General features: G+C 43.3%; 1 protein-coding gene across 1 annotated transcript in view; it reads right to left on the minus strand.

The window, feature by feature from the left end:
- LOC145397009 (putative glutamate receptor) overlaps positions 1–12,817 on the minus strand; it is a 107,091-nt gene that overhangs the window by 49,651 nt on the left and 44,623 nt on the right. The window contains exon 8 of the mRNA XM_080270230.1: positions 9,416–9,716. Within this exon, the coding sequence (XP_080126356.1) occupies positions 9,416–9,716 (301 nt within the window). The remainder of the gene's footprint in view (positions 1–9,415; positions 9,717–12,817) is intronic.

The following is a 12,817-nucleotide window of genomic DNA, read 5'->3' on the forward strand; positions in this document are numbered from 1 at the left end:
CTATAGAGATTATCCTCGATTTTCTCTACAGATTGGTTATTGTAAATATTCCATCTCATTTCCATTACCCCGTTTTCATCTTCACCTACGTTATTTATTATCCATCTCATCCTTCTCATTTTATTTAAACCATCCATGCCCGCACCTTCATTCATTTTCACACCTAGTGTATTCCATTCTCTCATTGTTATTTATACATTTCCACCTATGTATCCATCTTCATCCTTTCATCTTCCATTGCCGCATTAAATGTCATACTTTCCACGTCAACCGCTTACCGCCAGCCCTCTCGACCCGGCAACATCAGCTGCTCATACCCCGTCTGCCGACTCTAACACAATCACTCATTTACGAAGTGGCAAAGAGTAACACCGCCCTGTACCTGAGACTCCCGTTTCACTTCCCGCAGAATCACTTACTACCCGTCCTACCCTCGTAAATCCAGATACTTCCTCCTCTACTCCTGCCTCTACTCTCCCTTCTTCTTCCTCTACTCCTTCCACTGTCGTTACTTCTCCTGCCTCCCTTCATCCCCCGTCTTCCTCACCCTTAACTGCCACTGCCTTCTCTCTCTCCCACACCTCTCCTCCCACCACTTCTGCCCTTCCAGCCATGGCCAACCCTCCACAGTCTATCTCGACGATGCCAATCGTCCCAAATTTACCGGCCAGGACCCAACTTGGTCTGTCTATGATTTCCTCAGAGAAGTCGAAACCGAAATAAATAATAGACAAATTACCGAGGAATCACTCAAAGTAGCTTACCTCCTCTGTCGCTTGCATCACGGTAAATCAGACATCGGATCCGCGATCCGTGCAGGACATTTCGATAGCATTCGTACCTTTGCTGATTTTCGTACGGAACTCATCAGCCTTTGTTGCCAGCATTCAAATTCCGCGTCTCTCATGGGATTCATTAATCTCCTAAACCAACTAGATGAGGACTTGCACATCCCAGCGCAATATGCCAAGCTCCGCGAAGCTGCCGCCGCCATGAAAGCAACTAGTAGCGAGATGCTCCAATTACTGGTAGGCACGAAATGGTTAGAAGACAAGAATGGGGTTCCAATGCTTTCACTCACCAACTTTGCTGACTTAATTGGTTACCTGAGATTCCTTCACTGGCTTACTCCTAAACAGCGAGAGCTAGCCTTGGAAATCGGTTTCAATCCAGGAGATAAAATTATTCAGGTCACTAAAGCCATTCATGAAAGAACAGGTTCGAACTACACGCGTCAGGGCACCACCCAACCCTTGGCCTCCTCAGTCTGTCAAATCTCCACTACCCCAGACCAATCTCGCTCCCGTCCCACCACACGCGGCAGACCTGCCACACATCGCTCTCCTACCGCAGGTCGTGATCAATCTAGCGCCCGACGGAACAGACAATCTTCGATTCTTTGCTGGTACTGTGGTCATCCTGGACATCGAGCATCCAGTTGCAACCGTACATACAGACGTCCCCACTCCCAAACCAGACAGCGTACGCCTTCCCACTCACGTCGTCCACACCGCAAATACCACAAATCAAGCATGACTCACACCACTGAGGAATGTCGTTACCTCAACCGCCCACAGTCGGGGGAAGCGCCGCGCCCGTATCGGACCAATATCACGTAGAACCAGAAACCCAACTCCCCATCCACCATGTAGGTCCCATAACATCCTCGGGTTTAGTCATTCTCGGAAGCAGTCATGACATACCAACGTCATTCTTCTTGGACACAGGCTATGTAGTAAATCTCATCTCCGAAAATTCCTTACAAATTATTCATCGCCATCACAACCACGTCAGTTTCCTAGAACCACCAGACATTCGCCTATGCGGTGTTAACGGCTCAGAGTTTAAGGTTAAGGGAAGAGTCACCCTTGAAGTCAAACTTCACAGCGATTTGCCCCCTATCCTCATTGAATTTCATGTCACTAATGACTTGCAGTATCCCGCAGATGCCCTTATTGGTTTCTCCACCATGGCACAACATTCCATTGCATTATTACCTGCTTGTGGTAGTATAGACATTTCTGGATTCCCGGTTTACACTATGGAATATCCCCGTCCTGTTCTTACGATCAAATCAGTCCTTCAATTACCTCTGTCCCTATCACTACCGAAAAGTCCAACCCAGCCCAAACCACCACTCTCCTCATCTGAGAACACAGAGATCATTCCTTTACTGACTGCGAGCAAGAACATAAATTCCTCAATGTCTCCTGATACTTCGTCTCAGCCCTCGAATGGCTCTTACATCCTCTCCCGACAACACTATCGCTGACTCAGACATGTCTCAGTTACCTACCTCACACAGTCTGAATGATCTTCTCCAACACGCAGAGACGAAACGTGCAGTAACGAATACGTGCACAATTTTGTTACCGCATGAGTTCACCAAAGTCTCTGTTTGTGTTGCCGGTGCGAAAGAAGGAGTGGATGTACTAACCCTACCTGAGACGTGTTGTGTGAATAGCTTGACTTATGAGTCAGCGTGGTGTACAGTCTTAGAGGACAGTTCATGCTACCTGTACTTGCTCAATGTCACAAATGCTCCACTAAAACTTAAAAGTGGTGTAAAGATTGGAGACTTCCTAGTATACCCAGCGGCCGTAAAGGTGTACCAGGATTCCTCAATTCCTACTATTCAGACTGATGATACGCCAATCGGTGTATGTACTATTAACTCTACGGGATCTGCACCGATGCATTCACCCGATATGCTCTCACATCTCACTTGCACAGATTTCCCAGAACATACGCCTCAACTCCTCGACCTTCTGACCTCGTACAGAAACATGGTTGCCTTACCCAGTGAACCGATGGGTAGAACAGACCTTGTCAAACATACGATTGAACTACTCCCAGGAACTCATCCGATTTACATACCAGCGTATCGATTGCCTCACAGCCAGAGAAAGCAAACAGATCAAATGGTACAGAACATGTTAGACCAGGACATTATTGAACCCTCCGTCAGTCCATGGAATAGCCCACTTTTCTTAGTACCAAAGAAGGACGGCAACCTTAGACCAGTAGTCGACTATCGTAAGGTCAATTCTGTCACCGTTCCAGACCGTTTCCCGCTACCTGTCCTCACTGATTTGCTAGAATCCCTTGGTGACAATAACGTAGTCTTTTCATCTTTAGACCTCCTCAGCGGGTACTGGCAGGTCGAAATGGAAGAGTCCTCTCGCCCAGTTACAGCCTTTAGCACCCCTTCCGGACATTTTCAGTTTAAGAGACTCCCTTTTGGTCTGAGAAATGCTCCTTCCGTGTTCATGCGACTTATCCATTCAGTCTTCAGCAGTATGATGGGACACTCTCTTTTTGCTTACCTAGATGATATCATTGTTGTGAGTAAATCCATCCCTGATCATTTTACCAAACTCCAGCAAGTCTTTGAACGCCTCCAGCTCGCAGGCATAAAAATCAATCTCAGTAAATGTGACTTCCTGCGAAAGAAAATCAAATTCCTAGGCCATGTCGTAGATGCACAAGGCATTCATACTAATGAGGATAAAACTAAGGCGATCATTAACTTCCCAGAACTTACCACTACCGACGCTGTACGAAGTTTCCTGGGCCTCAGTGGCTATTATGCCACACCATTCCTTCTCTGCACAGACGCCTCAGGCACTGGACTTGGTGCCGTTTTGATGCAACTCGATGAAGCATCAAGGAAGAGCGTAATAGCTTATGCTAGTTGCACCCTTACAACCGCTGAACGTAACTACAGTGTCACAGATCTCGAAGCACTAGCGGTAATCTGGTCCTCGAAACATTTCAGAGATATCATCTATGGTTATCCAGTGTATATCCAAACAGACCACCTTCCACTATGTGATTTGTTCAAAAATCGCAACCTAACAGGTAGGTTAGCTAGATGGTCTGTCATCATCCAGGACTTTAATCCCACTTTTCAATATGTACCAGGCAAGTTGAATGTAGTCGCAGACGCACTCTCACGTCATGTAGCAGCAGCTATAACATCACTGCAGCCTGAAGTAACTGAAAACACTACACTAACGTCAGACGTTGTTCGAAACTTTCAACGCCAAGACACCATGTGGTCCAAAGTCATTTATTTCTTAGAATCTGGCGATGCCTCGACCTTTCCTACTCTGCCAGTATCACTAGATGAGTTCATGCTAGATGATGATCTCTTGTACAGGAAAACACTGCTAACAGGCAAAGATATTCCCAATCGCGAAGTACGCCAACTTGTTGTCCCCACTGCCCTGATACCGAAGGTTCTTCATATTGTTCATAATACTCCTCAAGCTTCCCATCCAGGTAAAGACCGATGCTTGCGCCAAGCACGTCTCAAATACTATTGGCCAACCATGCGCCGCGATATCAATGCCCACTGTGACTCTTGCCTCTCCTGCCACCACCACAAAGGATCAACCGGCTTACCAGCACCTCTCTTACAATACCCAATCCCGTCACGACCATGGGAAACTGTCTCAATCGATCTCTTAAAACTACCTCTCACAGAATCTGGCGCTGAGTACTTGTTCGTAGCGGTCGACCACTTCTCCCGCTACTGTGTCCTCGTCCCCCTCTCCGACAAGACCGTGAAGAGCATTGCCCGTGCCTTTGTAGATCACGTAATTTGCCCATTCAGTACCCCTCATACCATTCTTACTGACAACGGTACAGAATTCAACAATAGCCTTCTCGATGAGATCTGTCGCCACTTTCATATCAGTAAGTGCAATGTCATGCCTAACCATCCGGCTTCCAATGGCCTTGTAGAACGCCACAACCGTAAAATCTTAGAGTGCCTCAGACATCTCGGCTCCCATAGTTCGTCCTGGGATGACTGGATTCCCCAAGTGGCATCCTCCATCAATAGCTCCATCAATGCATCCATTGCTGAATCTCCCTTCTTCGTCCTCTTTGGTTTTGACAAGGACCTCCCATACTCTCTCTTATCCTCAAAGCCAGAACCCATCTACAACATGGATGATTATGTTAAACTAAAATTGGCCAACTTCCAGACAATCCACCAGTATGTCCAATCCACTTTGGCTTCCTCTCAGGAGGACATGCTGCAGCGCCACCATAAGTCCGCCTCTCCTATCACTATCAGTGTAGGCGATCTTGTCTTTGCTTATTCCCATACGCGTTCCTCTAAGTTGGATGACAAATTTACAGGGCCCTACCGCGTCCTCACTCAACAAGGCAACAAATTTCACCTCCAGGACCTGTCCACTAAGGACACCAGATGGGTCCACGTTGATGACTTAAAGCGAGCACCCCGTGGCCTCATGTTGGAAGAGTCACTTACACAACCTCCTGCCCCCTCTTCCCCTCCTCCCATCCTTCAGTCTACCTTGTCTCCCCCTATCCCTCAGTCTCCTTCATCTCCATCTCCACCTGCTCATTCCTCAACCAATCAATATCGGTCCAAACTGCGCTCTGCCCATCAACCTCTTCACGACCTCCCCCATTAACTCTACCCTGATTTTCTAGGTACGATGTTAGCGATCTCCCTGCTGGCAGTGCTGACCCTCCTGGGGTCTGGGTCAGGTCAGGACGATGGTGGAGTACGTCCCGGGGCCTTGGTCGGCTCGGGAGGCGAGGTAATGCTTATCGACGACATCGCCTCTTTGCGCTACGATCTTGCACCCCTGGCCGACGTAGCCATTGCCCTACCTACCTACGCGCACCAGCTCCACGGAATCAGGAACCATCTCATGGCCCTCATGGGGACACACAACCCAAATGAGTATCTCTATAACCTTTTCCTCCCACTCTCCTGGCAGTTGCAATACATAAGTAACAGATTCACTGAGCTCAATGACACATTTTTCATTCAGACACCCGTGGGTCGTTCTCGTGTGAAACGAGGTCTCTTCGACTTCGGCGGTGAGATTCTGAGTGGCTTGTTTGGCGTTGCTACAGCCCGTGACATTTCTGGCTTCAAATCTGATCTCGTTCATTTAGCTTCAGCCCTAGAATCACAACGCCGAGTCATTAAAATCCAACACACTATGTTACAGAAGCTCACAACCCAACTCAATGAAGTCACGTCCACTCTAAACAATTTCACCGATATCTTACAAAGCCACCTTTCAGATCTCAACGTTATCTCCCAGTTCTTCTACCTCAAACTCAACATGGATAATCTCCAACTGGCCGTTGACTCTCTCCTGTCTTAAGTCTCTACCTTGGTTCGTATCCTGGTCGATGCTATCAATGGACGTGTCACTGCCGACTTAGTACCTGTCTCAGCTCTCTGTTCTGTCCTGGAATGGGCTCACTCCACCTTCGGTCTCTCCCCAGTCCTCCCTTACTCCTCCCTTGAATATTATTATCCTGTTCTCGAAGCCACTCTTCTCACTACATACGTCGTCGTCCATATTCCTCTCCATTCTGCCATAACCTTTAACCTTTTCCACATCATTCCCTTCCCTTTCCGCCTCAACAACTCCTTGCTACAGGTATCTGTTCCTTCAGACTATTTCCTCCTCTCCCATGATCATCTTTCCGTTGCCTTCCTTTCTTCCACAGACCTCCAGCAATGTTCCTCCCTTACTCCGACCTCTCGTCTCTGTGCTGCCCACCTTTTCGCTATCTTCCCTAGCAGTGCCACACCCTGTGAGTCTGCTTTAGTTCGCAACCATTCCATCTACTCGGCCTGTTCTTTTGTCCCAGCTCCTGACCTCCCGGTCCACCATGCTCACCTCAACCATGTCCAGTATTTCTTCTTTGCTGTTCCCCTCTCTGTCACTATCATGTGTCCTGGTTCTTCCGTTCGCTCCATCCCCGCTAGTGGTCTCTACAAAGCACCTGACTATTGTACCGTCAAATCAGAGTCCGTCATCACTTACGCCACTCGCTATCACCAAGCTGTTCGTAAACACTCCTATGACATCTTTCAACCAATCGACATGCCTTCAACCCTACCATCTGCCAACATTACCATCACCTCCCCTCACTTGCACATGCTCACCTTCCTCAATGACAGTGATTTCATTATGGATCAATTTTCTCTGGCCTTCAGCCGTTCATGGGTTCATCCGACAGTTGTGTTTCCCCCTGTGGTTATCGCTTTCATAGGTTTTCTACTCATCATCTGTGCAGTGCATTGTTGTGTCAGAAAAATGGAACGTCAACTCCAGGAAATCAGAGTCGCTACAGGCATAGTACGCCCTACACACGACGTAGAAACTCCCCGTACTTAGTGCCCTCACATTCAGTGACTAGCAATGCCATCTGACATTTAACCATACTGTGAACAGCACTCTGCCTACTAGAAAATGATGGTATTTCTTTCATGCATTACTCAGTGACAGTGTGTCCTACAGACAATCCACAAAAAAAAAAAAAAAAAAATGAAGGAAGAACAACAATAGAATTCTCATATCTACTCCTTGTTTATCATGTATCAAACTATTATTGTGTAATTCCCATTATGTTCATATATCCCTTCGACCCTTACTGGATTTGTACCTATTATTCCTTGTATATCTTATATGTATATATCCTTCTAATTCCCTCCCCTCAACATGGCCATGTCTCCCCTACTGCCCCCGTATCATACTCATCCCTTGTACAAACCTCCCCGGTCCTGCCTTACTACTATAATCACCCACCATTTACCTCCTGGTGTCAGGAGACACCATCTCAGCTACCCGGGGGAGTAGTGTACCCCCTCCACAATATGTCTACCCCCGATGTATATATGTTTCCCCCCAATGCATACATGCCCCCACTAAATTTGCTAGGTCAGCATGCTCTCCCACGCCTGAAGACGGCGTTATTGCATCAGTTCTTAGTAGACAGCCGACACGGGTAGACTGTTTTACTGTGAGCCTGTAATAAACTCCTTATCTAGCTGTTTGTACACGGAGTTTCTATCACCAAAGTATTGCAAGTTACACCTTGCTCCCAAGCGTCACGAAAGTGACGCCTCGCAGTTAAGGGGTTAAGATAATAAAACGGAAATAAATGACTTTAAATTATTCCTTAACATTGTAACACGAACTATTTTATAATAATAATGACCGATGTTAATTGATTATTAAAGTGCATTTCTTTTTAGTGGTGCTTTGTCAAAAATATTATTGTGTTAACATACTAGATATGAACTCCGCAAATTATTCCTGACTGTCCCTGAGCGATAGTTCTGAAATTTCAGTTAGTTCCGTTTAGGATTTTCAATTATCGTAACAAACGAATTGATTCCTAGAATTTTGAAATATACCTGGACTTTTGCATTTACTTATTGTTTTCTGTAACAATTTTACATAATAGGTTTCTCCTCATAAAGATTTAAGGATGAGTATGTACATTATCGCTGACCGAAGACTTCTGGATACTCTGTCGTCACTTCTTAGGCCGACTGTACAAGACGTTATTCGCCGATATATGGAGTACTGTTCTAGAATGTGTGTGTGTGTGTGTGTGTGTGTGTGTGTGTGTGTGTGTGTGTGTGTGTTGGTAGGGGACCTGACTGCATGAATATTCCAGTCTTTCTTATTTTGAACTTCCTGCTTGTATTCCTCTCCCGTCTATCCCTCGAATGCAAGACCCTATTCGTCCTCTCTGTCCTTCATGTAATGCAATGTGTCCACTCATCGTGAAACGAAGCACCCTTGAATTCGGCTTTCTACAGTAATTGAGCTAAACTGAGCTAGTTTTGCAGGCTATAAGCCTTGGATTCTTTTTTTTAATCCAACTGACTGTAAAAGGGAAGTGGTAGCCTGAAACAGTTTGTCCAGAAAGTACTGGCGTGTGTACTGCGAGCACTGTTGCACTTCAAATGCATTATTCTCAAGTACAGCTTCTCATGCTCAAGATTAACTGACAAAACTTTTTTTTTTTTTTTTTGTGATCTTGCTTAAATAAAAACCTGAGATATGGCATACAGGGAACATAAAGGTCCTCCATTAGTTCAAGTTCCCAGGATTAGTGGCACTGTCATGGCCAGTTTGGAATCCTCTTACCAGCTTTCTCCACTCCTTTCATTGGTTTGTGTACATTGAGAGCGTAGGTAAAGTGGATGACCAAGGGAAAAAGTAGAAAAGAAATATGGTAGTCAGTCGACACCTTGTAGGACTATCTTGTTGGAGTAGAACTGGAGCCGTAATAAAGGTATCCTCTTGCAAGTTTTCCTACCCCGTTGTTGGTGTGTTAGCAGTAAGAAAGGAGATAATGGACGTAAGAATAGCCAGGAAAAAGATAAGAGTGGCTACTCTGTCTAAAACTTGCCTTTTTACTGCTGTTTTGTTCAATTACAGTGTTGAAGTAGTACTCAGTCCATAGTAAAGGTCCCTTCTGGGCAGCTTTCTCCATCCCTGTTCCAGGTGTTAAGGTAACAGGAAAGAATATAAAAGACCGTAAAAACAGGCAAACAGGCGTTTACAACAATACAAAAAACAAGTTAAAGAGTAACCACTGTTTTATCACTTACCCTGTTGAAGCAGCACGCGGACCATAGTAAAAGTATCTTCTGGCCAACTTTCACCATCCCTGTTCTCGGTGTGTTGGCAGTAGGTGAGGAGGTACATAAGAGTAGGAAGAGCCAAGAGGGAGATGGCGATACCGAGCCACACCATAGGCTGGAGTGGTAGGAAAAATCCCCCGGGACTGACTTCAGGACTGCCCCTTACCCCAAGGATCATGGCGTATTGCAGCAGCACGGGGTAGGTGAAGTCTATTACCTCGGTACGACTATATGACAGGCTGAAGGGTCCGATCGAGAAGTCTGCTTCCTAGACGTCACCAGTGAAAAAATGAGGATGGTAAATATTTAAATATATATATATATATATATATATATATATATATATATATATATATTGTTACATAGCCTATGATTTCATCATCCTTTGTATAATTCTAACGTACAGTATACTGCATGTTTGATCACGATTCGCCTCGTCGCTTCCATAGTGACCAGCCTTGCATGTTCTACCTCACTCCCCCCTTCTCCCCCTTATAGTAGAGTAAGTCGTTCTTTCTGTTGTTCAGAGCAGGAGTGTCAACTCTTTGTCCCCTATGGCTTCATTTGTGCGTCCTGCTTACAAGTTGTATCAAGCTCTGCTGGCCCCTATATAATGAGCTCAGTCTCTGCATTAATTGCCACTTAGATCTACTCCTCATTTTGTTCACATCTCTGTCCTTGCCTGTATAGTGTATTATTATTTTTGTGAGTGCTCAGGAAGTCTCCATCCATTTAGCTGCTGTATAATTTGAGTATAAGTGTTGTTACCATTTTTCTTGTACTATATGGCCTAAGGCCTGGTAAGGTTTTTGTGATTCATGTAGAATTTTTGACGTCAGCCATTATTAATAATATTTTGTATCTGTAATAATATATCTTGCTTTAACTGATCATTATCCGGTTTTCTCATTTATCAGGGCTGACTTAGATAAATTTGCTCTTGCTAAATTCATGTTAATAGAGGCTGTTGCAGTTAACCATATATGTAACCTGTTTTGTCATTTCATTATCCTTATGAGTCCTGAATGTTTAGTTGTTAGTTTGAGCATTAAACTTTAACTTGTTATTTTACCTAACTCTTTTGTTTTGAACCTGGAACTTTGCGGAACAGTAGTGATTTTAGTATTCTCACTTGAAGTGTTCATTATCTCTCTCTGTTCCGTAACAATATATATATATATATATATATATATATATATATATATATATATATATATTTATATATATATATATATATATATTTATATATATATACAAAGGTGGATGGTAACCTTATAACCAATGAACATGTGTTCCCTAAGTGATAAACAAATGGGTTGCCGGAGATATAGTGCCCCTCCCAGGACAACAACTAAAAATACAAACAGTAAGCCTTGGACCAGGACTGACCAACAGGTGACAACTAAAAACTGAGCAAAGGACATGATACGGATTGTGACATGGAATGTAAGGGATGCGAATGATGAGGTGAAGGAGAGAGAGAGAGATTGTTCAGGTGCTGAGGATATAAAAGTGGCCATATTATGTGAAATAACTGAGACTAAATGGTACTGTGAGAGTGTGAGAGTGTGGGAGAATGGATGGGATATATGTGCGGAAGTAGATGAGAATGATAGGGCAAGTGAAGGAATATAAACCATTGTGTGCAGGAGACGGAAGGTGAATATATGAGAGTACAGATCATTTGGCTCAAGGTTTGAGTGGGTAAGACTGAAAGTAAGAATACAGATGTGGGCGATTATGTATGTGTATCAGTCTTGTGATAGATTGTATAGTAGTCTTAGCCGAGCTGTAGGTAACAGTGTGTAGATATGTGAGGAGATAACCTCAGTTCACTTGTAGTAGATGACGGAAGAAGATAGAAATGAATCTGTGGTTGAATGTAGTTTTATTGTCTTCAAAAGGAAAAGCTCAAGATCAACACTGAGTGTATAACACAAGTGCGTTTTATGTTAGCTAACTTCTCGCAGACCACCATGTTTCTCTCTCGAGTCTAGACCCCTCTGCTCGCTCTCGCTTCTTCAGCCTCCGAATTCCTTCTCTCTACTTTCTCCTCCAGCCTCCCAACTCCTGACTTCTTGCTTCTCTCTCCTATATGATAGCTTCTGTCACGTGGATTATACGGTTCCCAAATGTTCTAGAAATCTGTGTGTGTGTATGTGTGTATATCAGGCGTCATGATTTGCAGGCTACACATTCATCAAGGGATATGTGCAAACGATGTTTCCTGCCGGCCCTAGCCATGACTGACTTAACCTTCTAGATTACATCTATGCTACTAGCTATTATTTATGATACTGTATAGTCCTGACATCGATCGGTCACGTCCTGCTGGCGGCCTATGACAGCATGTAGAAGGGATATTATATTCATGACAATATTGTACAGACATAAAAATATTGTAGAAATATATGGTAGTAATACATTGTATGGAATAAATACATAACATATTGTAGTAATATAGTAGCATAAATATGTATGTAAAACAGACATATGCATATACTTAGCAATGGTAATACTGCTAGGTCAATACATTACATATCGAGTTATGCCTATAATAATGCCTAATAGTACACTTAACTTGTATGGTGATTCTGGTAATACAGAATTGTAGGAACATTGTAAATACATTGTATGAATGTAATTGTTACGTAACTGTATTATTTAACTGAAGTAATATTGTAATTGTTACATAATTGTATTGTTACATGATTGCATTGCATTGTGCATAATTGTATTTTAATTGTTACATTATTGTTTTTTAAATTAATATTGTAATTGTTAAATAACTGTATTGTTACATAATTCATTGCATTGTGCATAATTGTATTGTATTTTAACTGTTACATAACTTCAGTAATATTGTAATTACTTGTAGTAACTGCAGTATTATCGTAGGTATTGTAACTGCAGTAATAGTTTAGTTAATTGTAGTAACTGCAGTAATATTTTAGTTAATTGTAGTAACTGCAATAATATTGTAGGTATTGTAACTGCAGTAATATTGTAGTTAACTGTAGTAACTGCAATAATATTGTAGGTATTGTAACTGAAGCAATATTGTAGTTAATTTAGTAACTGTAGTAACTTTGTACAACTACACTGTATGTTATACTGTAAGTTGCGACAGAATTGTGTACACATGCATATAATTACACAGTAGTAACACAATAGCAGCAATCAATTGTATTATGAATCAGTCATCTATAACACTTGCTGTAGTAATATTAGACAGCATTTATGTTCCCATAATCTTTTCCTACCGAAAAAAAAAAAAAATGCTAATCCAGTCATGCAGTGGTTGATGATAGTGATGATGGGCATACAACTGGCTCTTGGAGAACAATAGCTTTGATCGTTGTTTCACTT

The sequence above is a fragment of the Coenobita brevimanus genome, chromosome 40 (assembly GCF_032717465.1).
Source record: "Coenobita brevimanus isolate Jiangsu-jjx chromosome 40, ASM3271746v2, whole genome shotgun sequence".
NCBI lineage: Eukaryota > Metazoa > Arthropoda > Malacostraca > Decapoda > Coenobitidae > Coenobita > Coenobita brevimanus.